The sequence below is a fragment of the Galeopterus variegatus genome, unplaced genomic scaffold (assembly GCF_000696425.1).
Source record: "Galeopterus variegatus unplaced genomic scaffold, G_variegatus-3.0.2 Scaffold650, whole genome shotgun sequence".
Taxonomy (NCBI): Eukaryota; Metazoa; Chordata; class Mammalia; order Dermoptera; family Cynocephalidae; genus Galeopterus; species Galeopterus variegatus.
The window spans coordinates 92,849-105,333 of record NW_007726761.1 but is presented as its reverse complement, the minus strand read 5'-3'; the positions used below and the strand labels follow the sequence as shown (position 1 = coordinate 105,333).

Sequence of the window (12,485 nt, the reverse complement as noted above, 5' to 3'; positions counted from 1 at the left end):
GTGGGATCAAAAGGGCTTCCATCTGCACAAGTTTGGTACGTGTTTGACCATTTCTATTATTTTGTTGTACCTGAATGGGGCAGTTCAGAAATTTGTTCCCAATTTGTCAGGATCATTTTTAGGAAAGTGTACATTTAAATTTGAGGGTCTAGGAGCCCATCCTTTATAACATATATTAATTTAATACTTTTCTTGACTAAGTAGGAGAAATGCATAATCTGAATTGCCATGATTTGTTTTATTTCAGAAGTTCTTCTGAACTATTTTTTTTCATTGAATATCATGCTGTCGTATTTTTAGAAAGAAATATTTTTCGACTTTGAAGTCCTTAGGAATTACTTTTTGGCATAATTTATCCACACTGTCCCAAGTGGCCTTGAAAAGTTCATAATTTCTCTCAGATGATGATATTCGTTGGCTTTTAAAGAAAATGTCTATAGTTTCATTTTGAAGCTCTTTAGGAAAAATTCTTGTGACTTGTATCATGTGGTAAAAAATTTTAAAACAAAAGATAAAATCAAATTTGGAAACAGTGATCGCAATTGGACACGTTGACCACCTGCAAGGTTTGGAGAATCTTTGCTGCATCTGGCTATGGCCTATGGCATCTGCACGCTGATCAGCAGTAGCTGAAGATGCGCCCTGAGGCCCGGTCAATGTGTTTTCGAGAAACCACCCTGCCTCCTGCTCACTTCATCTTCACCCGCTTCGAAGGGTTTGGAAAACTCTTTCGTGTAGGTCCATTGTGTTGTGCCAAGAACAGAACTGAGAATATTTAAGGTTCTTTCTTTTCCCATAAAATGTCATCATTACCAGAACCAAAAGATGTACAGAACTTCTCAAGCCTCCTTCAATACCACTCAGTTTTCTATGCACGCTAGATGCATTTTCATAGACCTAGGAGTGTGCTTTATTCAAATCAATTCCACTTTGTTGCCTTTTTTTTTTTTTTTTTTGCTGATATATTTTTATAACCCTGCACAAGGTGATTGATCCCAGTCATCTCTTCAGCATCCATGAAACTTGAGAACTTCTCTTTAATTAAACCTCCTGGATGGTGGCAGCCTGAACGTCCCACTGCCCTCTTTTCCTGACTCCAAAGTGCTCCTGCGGCAGAGCTCGAGTCAGCCAGAAGCCAGGCCTGGCTGTTGGGCAGGGCCTCTGTATGGAGACGGCTGGCTTAGGACTTTGTCTCCCTCTGGGCCAGACAGTAGGGACCGACAGCAGAGAGAGCTCTGGGTGAGAATCAGATCTGCACGATTCCAGGGAGAGCTTGGCGCAGGGATCCACCACAGAGGAAGAGCCAGCAGTCTTGGGTGGTCCTGGGAGGACCTGCAGTATCCCTGCCTGCCCCGAGGCTGGGAGACAGACACAGAGAGGCAGAGTGAGCGCTCCCTCCTGGGGCACAGTGGGGCACGCCAGTTTGTCAGCTGGATCTGAGCCTTGGGGATGATTAGAGCTGTAGGAGGAGAGCAACCACAACCTGCACAACAGCAGGAAAAACAGAAACAAAACAGTCTGTATGCTTTTTAAATAACCAAATGCAAAATAAAATGTGTTCCTGAACTAGGAGACGTAGTTTTAAATTTAAAATAAATTGGGGGAGAGGATGGAGAATTGGGAAACAAAGTGGGAGAGAATGCAAAACCCAAAGCAAGAATAGAAGAGAGAAACTGTATAGGGAAAACCAAGGCCCTAAGAAGAGAGAGATCCATGAGACATCATATGTGAATAATAAAAATAAGAGTAAAAATCCTAGAAGGAAAAAAAGAACAAATAGAGAAGAAGCAATCATTTTAAAATGAGAAAGAAAATTTTCCGTGGTTTGAAGAACGCCCGGGGTTTGCATATTGAAAAGCTCACTGAGTTCCAGGCAGGAAGGATGGAAAAAGACACACATCTACACATAGCTGGGAAGATTCCCGAATTCCATGATTAAAGGGAAAACTCATATAAGCTTCCCAAATGAGAGAACAAGTTGCATAGAAAGAAGAGAATCAGACTGAAGCCATCCATTTCTTTTGCAATGCTAGAAACTAATGCAGATCACCCCACAGACTACTGAGAGAAAAGCATCCTGTAGCAGCCAGGGTGCCATTCACCTACTCAGGATGGAAACAATGCAAAGGTCCAGAGAATTTCCCTGTACGGGTAGGGAAAATATGAGAGAAAGGAACTTAATCAGGCAGTAAATGAATCAGACTGAAGATGAGGGAGATAAAGAAAAGAGGGTGCCATGGTGAGCCATGAACCTATCAATGCATGTGTCGTTAGCTCCAAATGGACAATGAAAAATGAGATGGAATTTGTAATACAAGCACCAAATAAGTATTTTCTTTTAAACAGAAGAGAGTTGCAAGACCGATGGCTAGCCTACAACTAAAAGTGCTAAATGATGTTGGCAAAATGTAGGAGTTGATGGAGGGAAATGGGATTAGCAGAAGCATTTTAAATATCTCTTATTGGCAGGGGAAGAGAAATAAGGCAAGAGCGTCCCTCAGTGGGAGGGATTAATTGACACCCAGCTGCCATGAAAGTTTTTTTATTATGAAAATCAGAAGAGGCGAGATCAGCGTTAGTGAAAGACAGCAGACAGCAGACCTTCCGAAGTAACAAGGGACAAAGAGGAATGACAGGCATCTATGGTCAGTTGTTTCATTCTTTTTATTTCCCTAATTTTAAAAAATCTTTTCTTATGGAAACTCCTAAATAGACACCACAAAAGAGAGAATAACAATGAATGACTCTTTTTTTCCTTCTTTTTAAAGCTGGGGATATATTGATGGTTACAAAATTCTGTAACATTTCAGTTATTTTTCCCAGCAATTTCATTTAGAATTTGCACACTTTTGTAGAAATCGTCATTTATCAAAAGATTTCTTCTTCAGTTTTGATTCTGATAACTCCAAATATATGCCTTCAAAAAGATTTAATGAATAAATAAATAAAGATAAAAAGACAAGGCATGTTCTTTGCCTGGTCAACATTACACTAGCTTCTCCATGGCTGATTTTTTTTTTTTTTTTTATGGCAGACAACTAGCAAAAGTTACAAAATGCTAAATCCTTCTGATTGGTAATCAAGACTCTTCAACATTGCTAGTGTTTGCACAGACCTTTTCATGTATTTTAATAGGTGAGATAAACTAGCATTTACCTTCATTTGATAGGGGACACCTGGCTTGAAATGGTGTCATTCATTCTCTGCCTTATTTTGATGCCAGGTGTTCTGGAAAACTCCATACCATGACTCAACTCTCTGGGTGAACTCTTGGTATAAAATGACAACAGACTGTTTTTGTTCTTAACTAATCACAGTTTCTAAGAAAAAAAAAAAACAAAAACCCATAGCCAACCTTGGTCAAGACACCAAAAACAAGAGTAGGAAATATTTGCAAACATGGTGATAAACACACCAGGCAGGAGGGCAAGGGGACGCCAGGCAGGTGGAGAGGGCACACGGGAATGCCAGCATCAATCAAGTTGTTCCCAAACATCCATAGTTTTTTTTTTTTTTTTTCCTTTCTTCTTAGTGAAAATGTGTGGTTCTTTTACATTGCCACAAAGCAAATAGTAGAGCCCTGTTTTATAATTGCCATACCTGGTTTCAGGTAATTTTTGAAGTCCCTGTCGTGTTTCTGCTGGTTCTAAATTTGTTTTCCTCTGCGAATGTGGTCGGGGAGCACCAAACCTTACACCAGATTCTGCCCCAGACCTACCCTTATAGCCCTGGACTCTCCCCAGAACCGTGTGTTTGTCCCCCCTGCCCCCCAACCAAGCTGCCCAGGGCTGTGGTCCGCAGGCAGCCACTGTGCCGGCAGCCACTGCAGACCCTCCCTTGAAACTTCACTCCTCCTCGGGCCCCTCTCAACATCCCTCTAGCCCGCCCCGAATCTCAGGAGAAAACCTCACCTCCTGTTTAGCTGCAGCAACAGAGGCCATTTCTGCTTCCTGCCACCCCGTCGGCCCCCTCCAGACCTGCAGGCCTCTGCGTGCCAGGCCTGCTGCTCCTTCCATCCCGCCTCCCTGGGGCCCGGGCCGACCCTGCAGAGGAGCGGCCTTGCTTCCCCGTCTGGGCTCCTGCCCCTCTGCTGGGAACCGCGCGCCCAGCTCCTCCATGCAGCACGCTTGCTTCCGAGGCCCCTCCTCGTCCTCTGCCTTTGCCGTCTCCTCCCGCTCCCCGTCGTCAGGCACCCCGTGCCCCTTTCACCACCCTTCGCTGGGATTTAGCCCAACTCAGCCCAGGCAGAGGCCGCCCCTGTCTTCTCTCTGGTCGTGAAATCCTCACCCGTGGTTTCTCAGAGCCTCCTGCTGGGAACGGTCGCCGCCTTGCTCCCGCGTCTCTGCTGGCACCTCTCGCGCCCGCCCCTCCGCCTGCTCCTCTGACCACATCTTCCCGAGCGCCTTCTCTGACTCCTTTTCCTTGCTTTTCCCCTTAAATGTCCCCAGCTTTCTTCTTACACACAAAAACTCCTTTGGAGATCGCTTGGTCCCCATGGTCTTAACTTTTGCCGACGGGTTAACTTCTCTCCAATTTCAGATACGTGAAATGGGGTAGGTTTTGAACATTCAACTTGTATCTGTTATGAAAACTTTTTTTTTTTTTTGGTCTTTGTTTTCCCCTGCATTAGGGCTTATTCAGTCCATCCCTCTGGGGAGGGCAACCCTTGCCAGGGTGGAATGTAAACAGCTCCCCGCTCCCCAGGGAAGCCAGCTGACTGGGACTTGAGTGTCTAAAGTTGGCACCCTCAAGGCGGGAAGCCCCCTCCTCTGCTGCTGACAATCGGGACTCCGGATGTAATGGGCAGTCCAGGCTCTTCCCGATTATGGAAGAGAATGAGGTTTGGGGGAGGACAGAGGGAGGGCCCCCAGAGAGAGCCAGGACAGAGGTCGGGAGAGAGGGGCAAGGGTGGGGGGACACAGCAGGGTGCCAAAGCTGGAAGGGTGGTCGGTGGTGGGGCAGGGAGGGACAACTATAGGGGCATCAGAGGGGCTCAGGGCTCCAGCCAGCCCGTGCCCTCTGACCAGCTGCCTCCACCAACCATCTCGGAGGAGGGAGGCCACCAGGACCACCAGTGGAGTTGGAGGTGGACCTTGCACTAGAGGGCCACACTGAGCACACCTCATCTCCCCCCAAGCCAGGAAGGGTCTGTGGACAATGGGACACCCCAACTATGTGCATATCCTGTCGCCCCTGGACATTCTCCTCCTCCAGATATCTGCAGGCACCTCCAATTTAACATGGCTTCCCTCCAAACTTGTCTGCCCCTCTTTCCTTGTCTCTGCAAAAGGGACCCCTAAGCCAGAAACCTAGAGTCATCCTGGAACCCCTCAAAAGTCACCAGGCCTACCAGCTCTACTCCTAATCTCTCTGGATGCTTTCTGCTCCCGCCCATCCTCACCAACAGGGCGCACAGGCACCAACATGGCCTCCCTGACCAGTCTCTCCCTCCCCTGCCCAGGGACTCCACAGTGGGCAGCCGGGGCCCTTCATGAAACCAGAAGCACAGGAGGAGGAGGAGGGAGCGGGGATACTGCCTGGAGGTGGGACAGTGGGGCTGTCGGCAGGGATGAGCCAGCAGCCAGGGAGGAAGATGCCCTAATCCCAGCACAGCCCCGGGGCAGGGGCAGGGGAGGGATAAAGTCCCCCCCGTGGGAGCCTCCTGTCCACTCTTTCCCAAAGGAACTGGGGCTGCTGGCCAACGCCAGCCCAGCGTAGCCAGGAATGTGGGAGCCCCTGGCTGCGAGACTCAACCTGGGGAAGGCCCCAAAGGTCACACGGTGGGTGGCGAGAGCAGGTGGGTGGAACTCGGCAAGAGGAGAAGGCTGGGGTGCTTGTGGGGGTGGGGCGGTCAGAGTGGTCAGGCCCTGGCAGGGCCCTATTGATTTTTTGTTGTCGTTGTTATATTTTTGTTAGGGAGCCCTTTTGAACAGACACACAATATATCATCTAGTCCCAAGCATGAGACATAGGCTTGGGGCCCTGCCAGAGGGGGAGCCCACAACTGACCTTAGCCCTGACCCATCTCTCTGGCCAGCTTACTGACGCCTGGCAGCTGTCCCTCCAAAAGGCCACCCTCTGTCTCTAGCACCTCTTGCTGCATCCTGGCACCAGCCTGCCTGGTGCACCCTCCTCATGGCTACAGTGACTTGTCTCAAACCCACGGTACATCCACTCAGCAAACACAGGCAGCAGATGCCCCGCATCCAAGACTGCCAGAAACAGACCATGGCAGCAGCAGGCAGTGGGGGCTGAAGACCAAACATCCTCGGGCACCACCTCCCTGGCCTCCCAAGTCCTCAGCCTACACGCAGCCTTCCCCACTCCAACAACATCCCCTCCCAAGCTCCACACTCTGATGGGAGCACAGCTCTCCACCAGGGCTGCCCCCTCCCCAGGCTGCTCCTGACCCCTCCTGGAGCTTCTCCTAACTCTCATCCCACCTCTGCCCCTCCTCGTCTCAGGTGCCTTGAGCACAGATGCTGGGGCCACCTGTCTGTGCTTCCAGCACTGAGCCCGGCAAATGTCCCAGCAAATTAAAGAATTAAAGCAGAGCAGGTCAGAGGTAAGGACAGTGTCTGGGTGAAGGTCAGGTCCTGCCTGTCCAAGCATGAGTTTTCCATGGCAACGACCTGCCCTCCCCTCCCCCTGTGGAGGTAGCCCCCTCCCCCACCTGTTTTGGCCTCTGCGCCCGCTGTCGCATGCCCACTTCCCCCATCAGTCACCGGCGGGTAATCCTGTGTGGTTTTTACTCTGGTGCCCATGAATAGAAGAGTTAGAGGGGTGCAGGCGGGAGCCCTTCCCAGGCCTTGCACCCGCCCCACCTCCCAGCCTCTCCCCGTCCCTGTCCTAGACAGGCCCAGACGCCAGCCCAGGGCCAGCTGTGCCACATGATCTCACCAACCCCCACCTTCCCCAAGGCCTCCCAGCTCCAGGCTCAGCCTGGCTCTGGCTGTGGTGGGCACAGGACATGCAGACCCTGTTGTTGAACCTTGCCCCTCTCCATGCTCTTGCCCACACGCTGTCACCCCTGCCCCCATCCTGACATTTTCTCTCCCCTCTGTCTGGCACCTTCCAGATTCCTTCCACACCCAGAACCCCCAAATCAGCCACCAAGGCCTGAAAGCCTCTGGAATCTAGCCCTGTGCCCCACATTGGGCCACCATTGGCCTGGTGGTACCCCACCTCCTGTGCATAGAGGCAGTGGCAGCCACAGAGCATTCTTTGTGTCCTTCACGAATAGCTCTGTGCGCATCACCCCCCTGCTGTGAAGTCCAGACTCTTCACACAGGGATTTAAAGTCCCTGTTCTCTGGCCCTCACCAAGCTCTCTTGGGGCCTGGGCCACTCAGAGCTCTGCAAGTTTCCCCAAACACCCCAGGCTCTCTTCTGCCTCCAGGCCATGCATGTGCAGTGCCCACCACCTGGGGTGTTTCCCCCACGTGGTGAACTCCAGTGTCACCTGTTCTGTGAAACACTCTCTTCCCCCTTCTCCCATGTCCAGGCCCCAGTCACTTCTTCCTCTGTGAGCCCATGCCACCCTACGATCCTGACCACACTGGGTACCATGTTCATTGTCCCCTCTGCTTGCAGGTCTGTCTCCCTGTTTTGGGTCAGATTCCCAAGAGCAGAGCCTGAGACAGAAATCCAGGTACAGGTGATTGACTGGGGGTGGGGCTGGCTCTCAGGAGAAATACATAAGGGAGGGAAGGAGAGGAAAGGGGCAGAAAGAATGCATCTCAGGTAGAGTCTAGATGGGGCCTGACCCAGGGGCTCTGTGACATACACCTCACTGCCAAGCTGTTCCCACTGAGTTGAGAGCGCTGCCGTTTGTGTCCCTGTGTCAGCCAGTCACTGGCTGTGGGGTGGGAAGTGGTTGTCATCAGCCAAGGGCGATTGGCAGGAAGAGGGGCAGCCGTGACCACTGGGGGCATCATACCTGCAGCCAGGGGATGCGTGGGCTCACTGGCAGGGCAAAGGGGGTCTGGCCGGGGTACCGACAGCATCTACCACAGCTCCCTGTCGAGAGGGACCTCTGACAGATTTTCAGATGAGTGAGAAATACATGGATTCCTGGCCTACCCAAGCACTGATATTCCCCAAACCCACAGCTGCACATGCTTCCCTGAGAGAAGGTCCTGCCATAGCCTGAAGGGGCACAATCACCACTGCAGTGACTGGAAAGGAGCCCAGACGTCCAACTCCCAGGGAAGGACTCTCTCCCCGCACCTCTCACTGAGCGTCTGTCATATACCCGACCATGCAGATGGGGCTCTAGCCAATGTTCTCATTGTTTCCTCATAATAACCATTTTACAGATGGGAAAACAGAGGCTCAGAGGATGAAATAACCCTAGGGAGGTCATGTAACTTGTGAGGGGAAGAGCTGGGATTCAAACTTGGGTCTAATTGGCTCCCTGCCTGGTTCCTTCCCCCAGTGCGTCAACCACCTCAGAGCTCAGCCCTATCTGCCCAGTTTAAGAATCTGGCGAGTCCAGGGTCATCTCTCTGCCCCACAACAGGGCTCAGCAGAACTCAGGGTCCCCTAGGGCCACATCTGGAGTTTGCAATAGTTGGGAGGCCCATGAGTGTATTTTGCATATAATTTGCATAGTGGTCGCATATGGTTTGCATGTGTCCACGCTGAGAGCCTATCAGCACTACACAATTTTTTAGCTGCTTCTAAGCTGCTCTCACTCAATGGAAGTCCACCCAGGCTTTACAGAGTACCATTTCCATGATTTCTGGACTCTTTCCCAGGCCCTCAACTTGGGACTGCACATCTACTTGCCCCAGGGTCTTGGACAAGCCATGCTTCTGCCCCAGAAATCCACTCGTGTGGACTTGACAGTAACTTTGTTGATGGTGCAAGTGTAAACCAACTGCTGATGCTGATGTTGAGAAGAGAGGCTGGGCAAAGTGCCTCACTGCACAGAACTTCCAAAGGTGGGCTCATGTGCAGGGAGGCCTAGATGTGCAGTCACAGAAAAAGGAGAGGAGGTGGGCAGGGACAAAGGGCTGGTTTGGAATCAGGAGCCTGTACCCTAGGGCTAGTGCCACCAGCGGTTGGCTTTGGAGGCTGTGCTTCTCTGAGCAGCAGGGAGCTCATCTGCAGCAGGAAGAGCTTGTACCAGAAAGCCAGCAGTTTCAGTGCTTCCTATTTCTGTTTCTTTTTGGGGAACCACATTCCCTAAAACTTTGTGTGGTTCTCAATGATCTGATGTGACAAACTCTTGATAATAAAGGAGAGACACATCCTGAGTGAGGTGAAAGAAGCCTGGAGAAGGGAGAAGAACCTCAGATTCTGGGACAGGGAAGGGGCATCCCAGGCACGTGGGATGACAGCACCAGAGCCACCCGTTAGCCCGCCACCAAGCAAGCCTACACTCTGAAGCTTCCTGGATCCATTCCCGCATCTTCTCTGCCCCCAGCAGCCAGTTCTTTCCTTCTGCCCCAAGAAGCCCACAGAGGAAGAAGGGAAGCTCATGTCCCCACACAGTGCCTCTGAAGGACTCTAAATGCAAGACTGTACCCTTGTCCCTGTCCAGGATGACCTTGCCGTCCTGATGGCATCTTCTGTTCTTCCTGAGAAGAGTGGAGGTGAATCTGTCACCAGGGGCTAGGGAAGGTAGGGAAAGTATACTCACTTCCATGTGGGTGCGAGAGAGAGGGGAGAGAGAAAGAGGTGTGGAGAGGTGGCCAACATGTCTGGATGTGGCCATGCATGTCCTTGTGGACAGAAACCATGCTTCTGCATGTGGACCCTCAGCCTGTCTCCATCCAGGTGTAGAAACTCCAGTCTGAGTCGGGGCAGAACATGACTGTCTGCCTTCCTCCCCTGCCTCTGGCCTCCCTAGGTTTCCTGTCTGGCAGATGCAAAGTGGCCTCATGTCTATGCGGGAGAGCCCAGCCTTTGGTGCAGCCAGTCAAGCCCCCAAGCATCTCTCCATACTGTCGTTCTCCGCCCCCACTGGGCTGGGGCCCAGGCCCTGGCTCCCGAAACTGTTCCAATTAAAGAGGGAGCATGGTGTTTGAGATCAGCCACCTGGGAAAGGGGGAAGAAGGATCCAGCTGTCCTTTCGGCGCCCTGTTACATGGACATTTCTAAGTTTAAACAGGGTCCTGCCTCCTCTCTGCAAGTTGTGGGCCCCACATCTGGGGCTGGGAAAAGGAGTCAGAGGAGGGGTGGAAGCCCCTGGAAAAAGATCACAGCTTCGGGGTTGGGGGAGTTTTCTCCCAGAGCCAGCTGGGCAGGGCTGCCAGGCAGTTGGAACCCAGCCTAGGATGAGGAGCTGGGCTCTGCTCATTTTCTCCTCGGATGTCTCTCACTTTCTGAAAAGCAGAAAGTCAGTGGTTATAAGATCAAGAGCATGATATGGATCCTGTGTATCTTGCCCCCAGCAAAATGGCTCATAACATCTCTGTTAAAGGTTGGAGAATATACAAGGTACTTCAAAAGGTTCATGGAAAATAGAATTAAAAGATAATACAGATCCTTCCACGAACTTTTTGAAGACCCCTGTAATAGCACGTTTGGTGGACTTGTGAAAAGGGTGAAAGGCTTTCTTAAGCACCATTTGGTTGCTGGGATTAAGAAACCTCTTTAAGCCAGCTCAAGTCGTTGGTTATTGGAAACAGACAGGAGAAGCTACATCTTGTCACCAAATGGCTACTCAACACTCTTCTTCCTGAGTACCACAGTCCCTTGTCTCTGCCCTGCTCTCCCCTAGTCAATCCTCTTCCTCAGCTCCCCAAATCTCCCACAGAGCTATAGGTGTAGCATACCATGGTCTGTCCTCTCACCACCCCCAAGGGCCCCTGTCATGGATTCATGTCCACCTGGAACCTCAGAATGTGACCTTATTTGGAAATAGTGTCTTGCGATGTAATCACTTAAGATGAGGTTATGTTGGACCCTAAATCCAATGACTGTGCCTTAGAAGAAGAGAAGGCACAAACACACAGAGGGAGAAAGGCCAGGTGAAGAAGGCTGTGCGCAGACAAAAGCAGAGATGGGAGTGATGCAGCTACGGAGAATTCCTGGCCAAAGAACGCCAAGGACTGCCAGGACCACAAGAAGCTGGGAGAGACAAGGAAGGACTCTTCCCTAGAGACTTTGGAGGGAGGATGGCTCTGCTGACACCTTGATTTTGAACTTTTAGCCCCGAGAATTGTGGGAGAATAATGTTCTGTTGTTTTAAGCCACCGAGTTTGTAGTCATATGGGAAACCAATACAACCTATACCTTGAAGGTGGATTCCTTCGGCCTCTGTGTTCTGATTCCAAAGCCCAGGAGAAAGAACAATCAGCCCAGCTTAGGTCAACTGTCTGCCCCACGGGACCCACAAGCTCCCACCACCAGGAGAGAGGACAGGGGCACAGATGTGGGTTTCAGAGCTGCCAACTTCCAGTATCCTTGATAACATCACCTTACCCAAAAGGCGTTGCTTTGCATCTCAAAGTCAGTTTGGAGGGAGCTCTCTCCAAGCAAGCCTCAGAGTGCTGTGCATTTTGCACACCTGTCAGTTACTTAAGGAAAGACACTGGAGCCTGTAGTCACCTGTGTGGATGAGACAAAGCCAAGATGAGGTGCTACTCTGTTAGGTGACAGAATCAGGATTCAAAAGGGCTCTTTCCAGGTTAGAAAATTAACCAGGTGCTGTTGAATGAAGATGACTATAACGGCCAATCTTTGGGTTCCAAGAGCCAATTTCACAAGCAAAATATGGAGGAAGCCTGGCTTAACTGCGGCTTCTTGTGAAAAAGACCTAAAGATTTTCTTTGACCAGATGCTAATTACGAGCCAGAGCCGGGGCCCAGCTGGCTCAGAGCTTCAGTCGCATAAAAAGAAGCGAGCATGCTTGGCCGGACTGGAGAGGAGACGGGCGTTTGGGCTCGGTGCAGCCCATACATAAGAGACAGCGACAATTTGAACTCCATGAGAGAACCAGCGGGGCAGCCTGGCCACCAGACTAGGTCGCAGACGTCGGGAGGGAAGGGAGGGGTTAAGAAGCCTGGGGAGGGGTCAGCAGTTATTAGATGTTTGGGGCATCCCCAGACCACGATGGTGCCAGAAGGCAGAGCTGGCCAACAGAGACGGTCTGGGGCCTTTTCCAGGGAGGTGGCTGAGGAGGTGGTGCTGGTGTGCCCCCAAACTCGGTCATCTCAGCTCCAGAGTCCTGGACCGCGGTCCCCTGGCGCATGTTGGGCGGCTCCTTGGAGTCCCGCGCCCAGGTCGGCCTCAGGGGTCCACCTCCCTGCTTCTCGCCTCGTGCCTGCGGGCGACGGTCGTGGCTGCGCGTGTTTGGGGGATCTCCTCGGGCGCGGCGGCCTGCGCCCCTGCCACCGGGGGCTGCTCCTTTCTTAACCTCGGGCTTACAGGCCGCCCCTCGGGCGTCAGCTCGGAGCCGGGGCGGGGGCTGGCGGCGGAGGAGGGGGCCGGCGGAGGAGGGCGGCGCGACCCCGAGTTTATGCTAATCCGCGCAGA

The 12,485-nt window shown here is 51.6% G+C and overlaps 1 protein-coding gene across 1 annotated transcript in view; it reads left to right on the top strand.

Moving 5' to 3' along the window:
• The first annotated feature begins 635 nt into the window (after positions 1 to 635).
• Positions 636 to 12,485, top strand: part of EMILIN3 (elastin microfibril interfacer 3) — an 18,859-nt gene continuing 7,009 nt past the window's right edge. Inside the window, exons 1-3 of the mRNA XM_008570988.1 lie at positions 636 to 734; positions 5,462 to 5,543; positions 5,683 to 5,797. Coding sequence (XP_008569210.1) covers positions 636 to 734; positions 5,462 to 5,543; positions 5,683 to 5,797 — 296 coding nt within the window. The remainder of the gene's footprint in view (positions 735 to 5,461; positions 5,544 to 5,682; positions 5,798 to 12,485) is intronic.